The 13,977-nt window shown below is 40.1% G+C and overlaps 1 protein-coding gene across 1 annotated transcript in view; it reads right to left on the reverse strand.

Moving 5' to 3' along the window:
• UST (uronyl 2-sulfotransferase) overlaps positions 1-13,977 on the reverse strand; it is a 194,007-nt gene that overhangs the window by 67,840 nt on the left and 112,190 nt on the right. The window contains exon 5 of the mRNA XM_042445999.1: positions 3,126-3,279. Coding sequence (XP_042301933.1) covers positions 3,126-3,279 — 154 coding nt within the window. The remainder of the gene's footprint in view (positions 1-3,125; positions 3,280-13,977) is intronic.

The following is a 13,977-nucleotide window of genomic DNA, read 5'->3' on the forward strand; positions in this document are numbered from 1 at the left end:
AGTTTGCAATCAAATCAGTATGTGGCCTTTAACAGTGGCACTGCAAGTCAATTGTACGTTATGAACACAAGACTATATCCTTTTGTCAAAAAAAAGAAAAAAGAAAGAAAGAAAGAAAGAGAAAAGAAAAGAAAAGAAACTGTCAAGGGGAGGAGGACCATTATGAATAAAACCCTAAAACAATTTTGAAAAAACAACCCTTAACAGTGATTCCCAAACTCTGGCCTCCCAGGTGTTTTGGACTTCAGCTGTTGACTAAGATGGCTGAGACTTTTGGGAGCTGAAAAGACCAAAACTAAAACAAAACAAAACAAAACAACAACAAAAAACCCCCCCTGGAGGACCAGAGTTTGGGAATCACTTAAGTTCAACCAATAATTCTAACTTTCAATTATACTATCATTTGTGTATTTTAACTTAAATTATTTATGGACTGCCCCTCTTAAGCTTAAAGCAGCTTACATCAAAATAACAGACTATAAAACCAAATCAAAGCTGCATCTACACTACGGAATTTGATCCTGCTTTAACTGCCATGGTTCATTGCTAAGGAAATCTGGAATTTGTAGTTTAAAAAAAAATTAAACAAGGCTATCATATCACCTCTTAACCTTCTCTTCTCCGGGCTGAACATACCCAGCTCCCTAAGTCACTCTTTATTGGGCATGGTTTCCAGACTTTTCACCATTGCCCTTCGGTTTATTTGAGACATTCAATTTTTGCACATCTTCCAGCCAGTAGTTTATGCTGGTCCTGGAGATATTATATAAAAAATATGAACACTTGGTCATATCTGTTTGATAAATTTCAAATTTTATAGCCTGAGGAAGTGAACAAGCTGCTCAGATCAGTTTGGTCTAGGCCCTCCTTGCTTGACCCTAGTCCATCAAAGTTTATTACATCTGGCAAAGAGAAGACAACCACTTAGCTACAGGACGTGATTCGTATATCTGGCCTCCTAATGGGGTCTTTCCTGGACCTGATGATCATACTAGCTATGGGCCAGCTGTAAACCTCCTTTTGTGTAAGAAGCTTGTGAAAGTAAATCAGTCCCAAGCACTCTTGGATGGCACTAATTATCTAGATCTATTTCAATCTGGCATACATTTTGAGTTAATTGGAAGTGCCTTGGTTGCCCTGATGGATGACTATCCTAATGGATAACTGGAAGAAACAGAAGGGAAGAGATAACAAGCATGTCATAAAACTTTTTCTAATTTTATCCAGAATTTATTTTCTGTAGATAGCATATCCTCCTGCTCATTTGGTTAAATGTCCCATGGTATTTAAGAGATAGCCACATAATAAAACAATGCAACATCATGATGCTAATATTCAAGAGCACCTTCTGTTGGCTCTCTCCTCAAGAAACACTATTATCATCACAGAAATGGGGTGGTGAAAGGAATTCAAAAGTCAAAAGTCAAAGATGCATTGTTCAAAGAATCTGCTTTGTGAGCTGGGTTAATAAAATGAACTCAACTGTTGTTGAAAGAAGCATTTCAATTATTCACCTCATTACAACATTTCTTGCCTGTATCAGATTTCTGTTTCAGTAATTAGAATTTATATAGCATGTCAACAATTGGGTAATACTCTTTTCTAATATGATATTCACACTTTTATGGGGATATAAAAAACCAATATTGCAAACAGCAATAAAGCACTAATGCATCATAAATGGATTTAGACAAATAATTTAGTTTTAGATTAAATAGACACAGCTCAGAAAAATAGAGACTGCTAGCCATTATATATAATTGACTAATTTACAGTATGAAATAGTAGCAATGCAGTGAAAATATCAACATTTTAAAATAGAAATGAAATGATTAAAAAGATCTCTATGCAAAATGAATAAAGTAGCAACTGGCAAACACACCCAGCCAATACTTACAGTGTTGCTGACTACAGTTTCCCCTTTTAACTTGTGGATCTGAGATCCATGACCTTGAGTATCTGCAGAGGGGTGACCTCCGCTATTTTCAATGCCGCACGAGGGCGTACCCCATTCAAGCCTATGGAGCTTGAATATGTGCAAGCCTCTGTTTTCGCAGGGGATCTGGAATGGATCCCCACGAAAATGGAGGGCCAACTGTAATTAGCTATGAACCCCTCCCTGACTTTAAATGTTAGAATTAATAACATTAATTTTTGGGTGAACATTATGAGGCCGGTAAGTCTGAACACAGAAATAATACCTTGTTGTGGCTACTATGAGGCAGTGAGGACAAAGTAGTGTTATTTGCATCTTCAACTTCAAGCTGTTATCGAAACAGAATTGTTCCAAACAGCGAAGAGCAAGAGTGTAACCCTCTGCTATAACAAATTTGGAAGACACTTTGAATATTTTGGCCAGCTACAATCTTTCCTAGATGGGAATCACCAGGTCACAATTGTTAATGCACTGATAAACTTCCATAGATTATTGTAGTTTTCTCTGTATGGGGCTTCATTTGAGGATAACACTGAAACCAGAATGAATGAAGAATGTGGCATTTAGATTGCGGTCTGGAATAACTTATGAAAAACATTTTATGTGAACTGCACCAGCTACCAATGTTAAAGGTAATGATGATGGCATTCAAAGCAATCAGCAGCCTGAGATTTCTATATATGAGGGAGTATCCCTCCTTGAATATACTTGGTTGGTGAAGCATTAAGATGTGCCAAGGGAGCTCTCTTCTGTCTTTCATCACTGAAAATAAAACACATTTTGGATATGTGGAAGAGGGACTTTACCAATGTGACTGACTGGCACCAACACTGGTCTCATTTCAGCATTTTAAACTGAGCTTTTCATATCCAAGCTTTTGTGGCTCAGTGATCATATTATGGTCACTGTGTGCTGTATTTTTTATTTTGACCTGTTTTAATCTATTTAAATAGTCTTAAAAACATTTTAAAGCTAGTTTTATTGATTCTACTTCATGCTGCAATCTTTGGGTAAAGGGCACAATACAAACAAATAAACAAAACTCCAAATCAAACAAAACACTTCCCACACACTAAGTGTCAAGTAACAGAATATGGGTATCTAATATACCTCTAAATAGGGCAAGAGTAAAACCGTGGTTTTAATAGGTTTTTCTTTATTAAGAACGCAAGATTTTAGGACAACTTACTAAATATCTCTCCTCTTGTCTCATGCTTGGGGTGCGGATCATATGGTTCTGCTCCCCTCTCCAATCTCCAAAGCGGCGAAAAAAATAATTGGATAAAAACCGGTTGATGGGATCTCTGATAATATTGATGTATACTGGTTGGTCTCCTCCAAACCTGGCAAACAGAAATGATTTTTTAAAGAAGATTAAAAGCAGCCAATTCAGAATTTCAAAACTAAAGTCTCATGAGATGGATGGCCTGCTTCTTCAGAAAGAAAATTACCACATGCATACACAAACAAAAAACCCTCCCCCAACTTAAAACTGCAATATTATTTTTGAAGCCAATAAACTGTTTTTATCCTTAAAGGTTACTAATCTGAAGTTAAAAGTTAGGCATATTAGTGCAGAAAACACTATTTTAAAAAAGCAGGGATGTACAAGCTGTAGAAATACCATTCTCACCTTCCCTCACTATTGGCTATCTGGCCATGCCTTCTGGAACATGCAGTCCTACAACATCTGGCAGATAACTTGTCCACCTTGTTATAAAAGCTTTACAGAGCAGTTTATCTTATGAAGAAAAGGCACAGAGTTGCAAGATTCCATTCAGTCAACACTCATACATCTAACACCCTGTTTTAAGGTCTTGTTATTATTAGTGTAACAGGAATCATAACACAATACAGACCAATACAATGACTTTTTTTTAAAAAAGTGTCCCTACTAGAGTACACCACTAAATCTATTGAATTTACCTAAGTGGTGACTTATTCAGCACTTTCAGACTGACAGCTAGATTTATGGCATTACAGCCAGCCCTTCTTATACATGGATTTTTTTATACAGGGATTCAAGTATCCACGGTTTGAAAATGTTCAAAAAAAAAAGTATAAATTTCAAATATCAAACCTTGATTTTCCAATTTTATAAGGGACAGCATTTTGCTATGTTATTATATTTAATGGGACTTGACCATCCACAGCTTTTGTTATCCACAGGGGATCTTGGAACCAAACCCCGGAGTATAACAAGGGCCCACTGTATATTCAATACTTTTTCTATGAAGGGATCCTAGTGATTTTCCATCTAGACAGAACACTAAATAGATTACAAACCACTTTTCTACAAGATGGTACAATATCTTAAAGTTAGCATGTTTAGACCATTCACAGAGTCTGTAGTAGCTACTGTTAAAATCAAAAGTGGATTTGAAATAGTAATCTCTACAAAAATGCTAATGCTTGTATTTTCCAAGTAAGCATTTTTTCTTATCCTTTTGTATGTTGGAAGAGTGAACATATACTGTTAAGTTTGTGAATTAATGTTGAGGGGAACAGCAAATTGTTAGCATTAAGAATTTTTAGCATTCTTTCTCTTGAAAAAAAAAAAAGACCCATATACAACAGGATAAAATATAAGGAAGTCTGAACAAGTAGCAGAACAATATTAAAAACTCAGACTTGAAACATTCTGTACAACATGTCACATAATAATAATAAATAATATATCAGAATATTTCAAAATATATCAAAGTATCTCCAAGCTCAACATAACACTCTGTTCTGTGATCTTTAGAGTTATGTGAACTAAAGTTGCACTGGACTGTCAAACAATCACCATGACTCAAAAGAATATAACTAATCCTCAAAACCAACTAGCTACCAGCATTTCCATATATACAAAAGATTGCACATGTTCAAAAAGATATAAGGGTGGAGGCAATGCACAACTAGTCATCATTACAAATGTAAAAGGTGTGTTTAAGCAGAAGCTCAGTGCCATCAATAGGTTAACTGTTTCAAATTAAAATTAAAAGATTCCAAAGTACATGTGCCAAAAAAGTGACATGCCCACATATCCAATTAACACTTTTTTTGTCATGGGTGAATTCATTTATTAATTAAAATATGTATATCTTGCCATATATCAAAAAGATTTGTGTGGTTTACAAATAACATGAAAATAATAAGTTACACAGTTTAAAACACTAAAAATAAAACATAGTAATGAGTTAAAGACAGATTTAAAAGTTTTAAAAGTTTTAAAATTATGCACATCAGTATTTGGAATGAATTAATAAACCATGAAGGTTTAAATGAAATGAGAGTTGGACTTAGTTGAGCCTTCATGAGCCTCCTCTTGAATCTCGATTGACTCCAACTCTCACTGGAATTGCATTACACAATTAGAGTGCCACTGCTGAGAGGGTCCACTCCTGTCACCTAACATAATGTGTTGACCTGACTGGTGGACCTCCCCAGAAGACTTCAATTTTCATGCAGGAACATATGGAGAGAAGGAGTCCCTCAAGTATTGAAGTCCCAAGTGATTTAGAACTTTAGTCACCACAAGCACCTTGAATTCTGACCGGAAGTGTATTGGAAGACAGTTGAATTATTTTAACACAGGCATTATATGCTGTCAATATGGTATGCTAGGGCATTTCTATACAAGCCATATGGAGCCTTATGCTCTGGACTGACCCTGGATTCACCACGATGGTGACCACACACCCCAGTCTGAATCCAGTGTAATACTGCATGGGTGTACACATGAACCACCCAGGCTGATTCCTCATTGGCCCCACTGGCCCATCCTCATTGGTACTGCTGCTAATGCTATAGCCTCACCAATCAAGCAACTCCATGCAATAGCCTGGCCCTAACCATCACTTCTGCTGAAATGGTTCTATCTCCTCCTCATTGATCACATGGGCAGACATGACAGTGAACCAGGCAGGCATTATATGGGATTCCTGTCTGTGAGGAAGCAGTGGCAGAGCCAAAAACAGGTCATCCCCTTTCCCTGCACTGCTTAGCATGGAGAAGGGACATGGCATGACTCTTGGCATGTGGACAACTGGATCAAGTTGAATTGGACCCAATACAACTGGCCACAAGAACAACAAACCCAAGATCATTCCAGGGTGAGAATCCTCAGAATTTACCCCGACTTTGCTTAGTTCAGGGCAAAGTTAGGATAAGCATCAAAAATAGCACCCTCTCCCCAGAAGTAACTGTATGTTGTGAGGACTGCCAGCACCAGCTTTCAGGTGAGTATGGTGTTTTTCACCAGTGTAGACAAGCCCTTTGTCAGTTGGTGACCTGTTGTATTTTATATTAGCTGCAGCTACTGAGTCTTCTTCTAGGGCAGCCCCATGTAGAGTGTATTACAATATTTTAATCAGGAGAGCACCAGTGCATGGACTAGTGCGACCAGGTTATCTCCATCTATGAAAGGCTGTAGCAGGCGTACCAGTTGTAACTGATATAAAGCACTCCTAGACACAGAGACCACTTAGGTCTTCAATGACAAGGATGGGTCTAAGACTACTCCCAAACTATGGATCTGCTCCTTCAGGAAAAGTGGAGCCCCATTCAGGACCGTCTGTTTATGCAATTCTGGGGCTTGGATCTTAAATTCACCAATTCACAGAGCCTCCATCTTAACAGGAATAAGCTTTAGTTTATTCGGCTTCAGTTTATTGGCCCTCCTCCATCCCATTACAGCATCCAGGCACTGGTCCAGGACCTATGTGCCCCCAGCTAACTGCAATGACAAGGAGAAACAGAGCTGAGTGTTTGAGTGTCATCAGCATGCTGATGGCACCCCACCTGCCATCAAGCTTTCAAAAAAGTGGACTATCTGATAGATTGAATATTTTCCTAAATACATAAAATGTAATAAGAAAAGAGGGCTGGAAAGGCCAGCACATTAATACATACATAGGATTCATTTCAATATAACTGACATCAATAGGATCTGTCTCTAGTCTAGGCTTTAGAGCCAATTAATTTAGTGAGATTAATTTTGTATGTAATGCTATCTACAGCTGGATTTCCCTCCTGTAATGAAAGGGATTTATTACCAAGTAAACATACATATGACAGGATACCCAACATAAGGTTTGGAACTGAACCTTTTACATGAACCTAAGACAGCACAAATATTTCGCTCAGTATCTTCAGGAAAAAGTGCCACATTAATGAAATACAATTAATGGAATATAAACATACAAAAGATTTTGTTACATGTCAAAGTCTGCAATTGAAAATGTCACATTACTGTATAATTCAAGTGCTATGGACCTCTTCTAAACTTTAGCCTTTTGGCATTTGCACTGATTTGTCTTTTTTCCAATAAGAGAGTTTGAAATATTATAAGTTGTGTTAATATGATTATGTGAACTGTTCAGAACTAGAATAAAAATTTCCATGCAAAACAGCAGTTGCCTAAATCTTCCAACCGACAGCATTCCAAAAAATTAAGATCAGCAAAGCAGAATTGTTATTTTAAACCACAGGATGGGACCTGGGATTAAACTCTTAAATAACCTTGTGCATATCTTCCAGTTCCCTTTTCCATAGCCATCAAAATCCTAACTTTCTTTCTAAAAAAAAAAAGGTTTTTATCCTTCTGGACCATTGAAATGCTTTTCTGTGTTTGACTAGAAAAGTTACCTGCTTTACTTATCTATGGTAACCAAGTGATCCACTCTTGTTCTATCTACAGAAATTGTAATGAATCCATACTCCAAGGTTATGACTGCACTCCATCCAAAGACTGATATCATATGGCTAACCTTGGATTCCTCATTGTCCTATACAGAGTATTAAACTCAAACTTCCCTGAAAGCCTACCAGGCCATTGCCCCACAGCCATCTCTAGTAAACTTTTCTATGTACAGGGAAATGTTCCACATCATTTCCTTCCATCTATCTTTTGTCCTCATGGAAACTGCCTAGAGCTAAATCCACTGTATTATCCCAGTTTATCCTCAGCATGTTCCTACAAGGAAGGGCAGACAGAAAGCACGACTTGCTAAAGAATGCTCAGTTGGCCACTGTCACTGTGTATCTCGTCCAATACTTTCACAATACTTATAAAATACACCTGATGGTGCAATTCCACCTCTGTGTCCAAAACATAAATAAGCCCATTATGTAATGGCACAAACATTCCATTCATAGGTAACTAACAGGATGGCAGCCAATATGTTACTTCCAAGCTTTGATTAATATAAAGGAGCAGGTGCTGGGTTCATCCAACCCAGTACATGGGATGAGGAAAGCTACTGTGAAGCACTGGGGAAAATCCATTCAGTGGACAGGGTGAATCCAGAGAAGAGGGAAAACATATGCCAATTCTACCCATCACTCTCTTCTATATTAAGTCCTTCTCCCCCCCTCCCCCCATAGAAAGACTCAACCACATAGCTCTTAAGCCAATTATATGCCTGCTTTTCATCAATGCAGTGGTTCCCAATCTTTGGTCTTCCAATTATTTTGGACCAGATCTTAGAATCTCTAACCACTGACTGTCTTGGGACAAAAACAGACTCTTGAACCCTGGTGCCAGCATTTGGAACGTTGGGAACTTGCTGAGACTCTAACACCCTGATATCTATTTCATCACTATTATAATTTCCCCACAGTGTCTCTCCAAAAACACTATATTGAGGACAGTGTGGAACATTCAACTTGTATCTTGCAACTGTTAGTACCAGAATGTAGGAAGGGGTCCATCAAAAGGTATTCACAATGGCCTGTTACAGACTGCCAAAATAAAGCTGCTTCGGGTCTCTTTGGAGGTATGCTGTTTAAATGACGCATGCACCCTAAGAATCCAGAAGCTGCACCAAAGCTGCCCTCCAGTGCTTAGGAATGGAGTGGGGCTTTGGCGCGACCTCCGGACTCTTAGGACCCATGCATCATTTAAATAGCATACCTCCAAAGAGACCCGAAGCAGCTTTATTTTGGCAGTCTGTAACAGGCCAATTGTCTCCTTCCAACTGGAGCTGGTCTTAAAGACAGGAGTTTTTGCTTTTCCAAAGCTGGCTGCCCTATGATCTTTAGCAAGAAAATACGTACCACCTCATAATCACACTCTAGGATCTTCTGAAGACTGGAAACAGTCTCTTTAAAAGAAGGTTTGACATTAGTTCAATATTGCCCAGGTTTGACAAATCATCCTTGGAAACCAAAACTTGTGTGCAACCCAAGAATTCCTATTTATTTGAGTAGAGGCACTGTTGAAATTTAGCCGCAATATACAAATTACACCACCACTTAAATGGGCAAAGAGTAAAGCACCAATGGTTTGTTTGAATTTTTTGCAAAATATTACTCTAACTTGCTAAACGAAGTGGTTTTTTTTCTTCTAGTGAAGTCAAATATTGGTGGGAAGCTCAGGTGCTACTATCCAGTGCTTGAACATTCTGTACACAAAGTGAAGAACCAAAGTTATGCATAAACAAGTTTCCTTAGCTTTTGCAGTCAACCAGTTTTCAAAGAATAAAACAAAATCTCTAATATTTCTCTTGGATTGTTTCAGAATGATTTAACTATCTTACCCATCTTAGCTATCTAGTTAAAAAAAAATAGCCTACCATATATACTCATGTATAAGTCGACCTCATGTATAAGTCGAGGGCAGTTTTTGAGGCCAAAATCATGGATTTTGATATGACCCGTGGATAAGTCGAGGGCATGTTACAAAAGATCTAAAGGGGGAAACAAAGCACCACTTCCCTCTCTACATCTCCCTCTTTGAACCTCTCTCAAGGGTCACAGTAACAGCATGGGGAAACAAGTCTGGGTGTATACATACATACACACCTCTTTGCATCAGCATTTCCAGACTAAGGCTTGCAGGGAAAAAAAAAGAGGACACTTGCCTTTAACCCCAGCATTTCCAGACTCATGGCTTGCGGGGGGAAAAAGGAGGACACTTGCCTTTAACCCCAGCATTTCCAGACTCGAGGCTTGCAGAGGAAAAAGGAGGACACTTGCCTTTAACCCCAGCATTTCCAGACTCAAGGCTTGCGGGGGAAAAAAGAGGACACTTGCCTTTAACTCCAGCATTTCCAGACTCAAGGCTTGCGGGGAAAAAGGAGAACACTTGCCTTTAACCCCAGCATTTCCAGACTCAAGGCTTGCGGGGGAAAAGGAGAACACTTGCCTTTAACCCCAGCATTTCCAGACTCAAGGCTTGCGGCGGAAAAAAGGAGGACACTTGCCTTTAACCCCAGCATTTCCAGACCCATGGCTTACAAAATGGGGTCCAAGCCTGGGCATGCTCCCTCTCTCTGCATCCCTCTCCCTTCCCTCAGTAGCTGCTTGTTAGCTTCAGCTGCGAGGGAAGGCTGAAGGATCTCTCACACACACACACTCGCTGAGAGAGGAGAGGCTGCCGGCACCAGGACTCAAATGGGGAGCTGTTTACTTGGCTACAGAGGAAGGTGGGCATTTTTAAAATTAACTTTATCAGCAGTAATAACCTATTGATAAGTCGATCCCTGATTTTGGAGTCCATTTTGGGGCATAAATTTCTCGACTTATAGTCGAGTATATACGGCAATCCAGACATCATGGGAAGACAAAGGGGCTCTCCATACTACCCAAAGGGACAGGCTGGAGGCGCCCATTTCCCTCCAGAGAGATGCCGCAGCAGCCAAACTGCGCATCATCCCTCTGGACCAAAAAGAACCTGGAAAAACTGGGTTCTTTTTGTGGCGCATGGACGATGTCATCAGTGCAGAGGTGTGGACATGGTGCTGCGCTTGTGTTGTGCACGTGCGCCACATATGGATGGTACCACGTAAAGATGGTGCTGTCCATACGTGTTAGGGCTCAGGAGCGTGTGGTTGCTGCATGCTCCTGAACCCTAATTTTGGCCTGAGGACAGTGCTTCCCACCCATCTGTTTTGGGCCAAAGTTTCCTATTACATGTACAAGTGTGAATGTTCCCTCCAATGTCTTGCATGCTACTGAAGCAGACTGAGATCATCTACTTTCAGTTTCAGTTCAGCCACAGTTTGTTGTGATATCTGAATTTGGGGAACTGTTGCTTGTACCTTTAGTGAGAATAGCGATCATGTATTTCCAACTAAGCATACTTTTTTAAAAGCCACAGTTTCCATAGTTTAGCTGTCACCGGGAAATGTGGTTAGTTTAAAATTGGAAGCAGATGCCTTTTGTCTCTTCAGACAAAAAACAAGAAAAGGAGAGGCTCATGGAAGTCTGAAGCTGATGGAAAATAATGGTTTCCCCTTCATCTCATAGAGGTTCATTCCCAGCCTCTATATGTTGAGAAGTTTTGCTCAGGATTCTCCATGCCTAAGCTTCTCCACAAAAATGGGAAACTTAGGCCATCTGTATTTGGACTGCAAAGAGAACTATAGTCTTGCAGCTATTAATAATGATAGCCTTGGAACTATTACAATAAGCAGTACTGACTCCATGGGTCAAGCCAAAGTGACATTTAGTATAAATTTTACTGTTGTTTAAATAATTTTTTTTTTTTAAGAAGTGAATTTAACCAAAGTAAACATGTAAAAATAAGCCTGAGATTTACAGTGTTAGCAGTTTAGGAAATAACTGCACAAAGCTAAAATTTTATTTTTGTGAAAAAAAACACTTCTTTCAACCCAACCCAGTGGATCTGAACTGGTGGCAGCATACTGAAGATACAGCGCAAAGGATTGGCATTCTTCATTCCAATAGATTATTGTGCTCAGAAAAACAGCTTAACAATTTTTTTTGGCAGAGATTGATAGCTAATTAAAAATAGGGCAGTTTGGTAAATGGTAATTTGTTTCTTAACAGTACTAAGAACACCCAGAGATTTTTACTAGGTTGGTGGCAAAGTGATTTTCAGTAGAAATGCATCTCAGTGACTGAATCAGAAAAGCTTCACAAGTGCCAATCTGGTTGTGATTTTGTAGACAGGCAAAGGCCTGTGTTAATTCTACTCAATTTTTTAAAGACCTAAATCCAATTGTTAGCCTCCACTAGAGTAGAATGATTGACTCTATGGTGATAAGTGATGCCTGTAAAGTTCCCATTGATTCAGTACACCTACTCTAATTGGGTCCAGCAACTGGATTTAGTTCCTTGTTAAATACCTTAAAGGCAACAGATCCTATCAGATCTTAAACACTTAGCAGAGTCAGCATTGGTTAGTACTTGGATGGGAAGCCAGAAATGAATATCAGGTATTGTAGGTGCTGTAGTTCAAAGGAAAGAACTGGCAAAACCACCCTTGAATATTCCTTTCCTAAAAAACCCACTGAAGTTCATGGAGTTGCCATAAGTTGAAGGGCGACTTAAAGGCAAACACACACACATAGGTTTATTTCTACTGATGATTTTATGATTTTATGACATCTGTCTTAAAACCTGTTTCATAGCCCACCACTTACAACTGTACTTGGGCTGCTATAAATGTTATATTTATAGCAGCAGAGCTGTTTAGGGTAGTAAGGGAACTGACGCAGGTACCCCCTGCGCAGAACCCTTTACTTAACTGCTGTGATGCGTTTAACAACTTCTTTGCAGATAAAATTTCTCAGATAAGAGCCAACTTAAATGCCAGTATTGTAACAGAGATGTTTATCACACTATGCTCTTAAAGAGCTACTATTCCAGTGTGACTCCTCTAGCAGCCTCCTGTTGCATGCTGGGATTGGCAGTTTTAAGGAGCTGAACTTCTCTGCCTGAGAATTCTAAATACCCCTCCTTAAAACTGCCAATCCCAGCATGCAACAGGAGGCAGCTAGAGGAGTCACACTGGAATAGTACCTCTTTAAGAGCTTGTCTGATAAACACCAGAAACAACGGACAAGGTGTCCAGCGAATCCGTTAATGAGATTGTACTGGATCAGCTTCAATCAGTGAGTACCGATGACGTGGACAAGCTCCTTGGTAGAGTGAGGAAAACAACTTGCCTTCTCGACCCTTGCCCATCATGGCTAGCTGTCCGGGGGGGATGCATTGAGGCAGTTCCTTACGAACATCATCAGTGCATCCTTCAGTGAAGGTTATATTCCATCTTGCTTAAAGGAAGCGGCTGTTAGGCGCTTCTGAAAAAACCTTCCTTGGACCCCCTGGATATGAACAACTATAGGCAGTCTCTTTGCTACCATTCTTGAGCAAGGTAATCGGGAGGGCGGTTGCTCTTCAACTCCAAGCTGTCTTGGATGAAACCGATTATCTAGACCCATTTCAAACTGGCTTCAGGACAGGCTTTGGGGTTGAGACTGCCATGGTTGCCTTGACCGACGATCTGCGTCTGAGCATCGACAGGGGCAGTGTGACTCTGTTGGTGCTTTTAGACCTCTCAACAGCTTTTGATACGATAGAACATGGCATCCTCTTGGACCGCCTGAGGGGGCTGGGAATTGGAGGCACTGCATTGCAGTGGTTCCGTTCCTTTCTCTCGGGCAGATCCCAGAGGGTGATGCTCGGAGACAGTTGCTCCAGTAGGAGGGAGCTCACCTGTGGTGTCCCACAGGGTGCTATTCTGCCCCTGATGTTATTTAACATCTATATGAAGCCGCTGGGCGAGATCACTCGGAGATATGGAGCTGGGTGTTATCAGTACACTGATGACACCCAAATCTATTTCTCCATGTCTCATTTGTTGACCTTGAATTCTGATGGTGTCTCCTCTCTCAGTGAATGTCTTCGGGCAGTAATGGGCTGGATGAGGAAAAACAGATTGAGGCTGAATCCAGACAAAACGGAAGTGCTCATGGTAGCAGCCCAGAAACCAAGAATTGGGTTGCAACCTCCAGTCCTGGACGGGGTCACACTCTCCATCAAGGACTGCATTTGCAGTCTGGGGGTGCTCCTTGACTCGTCGCTCCTGATGTCGAACCAGGTAAATGCCACAGTCAGGAGCGCCTGATACACCAGCTGTGCCCTTTTCTGTAAGTAAAGGATCTTGAGTCTGTTGTGCACGCACTGGTAATCTCACGTCTATAGTCTTCTGTAATGCGCTCTACATGGGGCTACACTTGTGCTTGGTCCGGAAACTGCAACTAGTACAGAATATGGCAGCCAGAGTAATTTCTGGAAGTCACTCCAAG

Source organism: Sceloporus undulatus, chromosome 1 (genome assembly GCF_019175285.1).
Source record: "Sceloporus undulatus isolate JIND9_A2432 ecotype Alabama chromosome 1, SceUnd_v1.1, whole genome shotgun sequence".
Taxonomy (NCBI): domain Eukaryota; kingdom Metazoa; phylum Chordata; class Lepidosauria; order Squamata; family Phrynosomatidae; genus Sceloporus; species Sceloporus undulatus.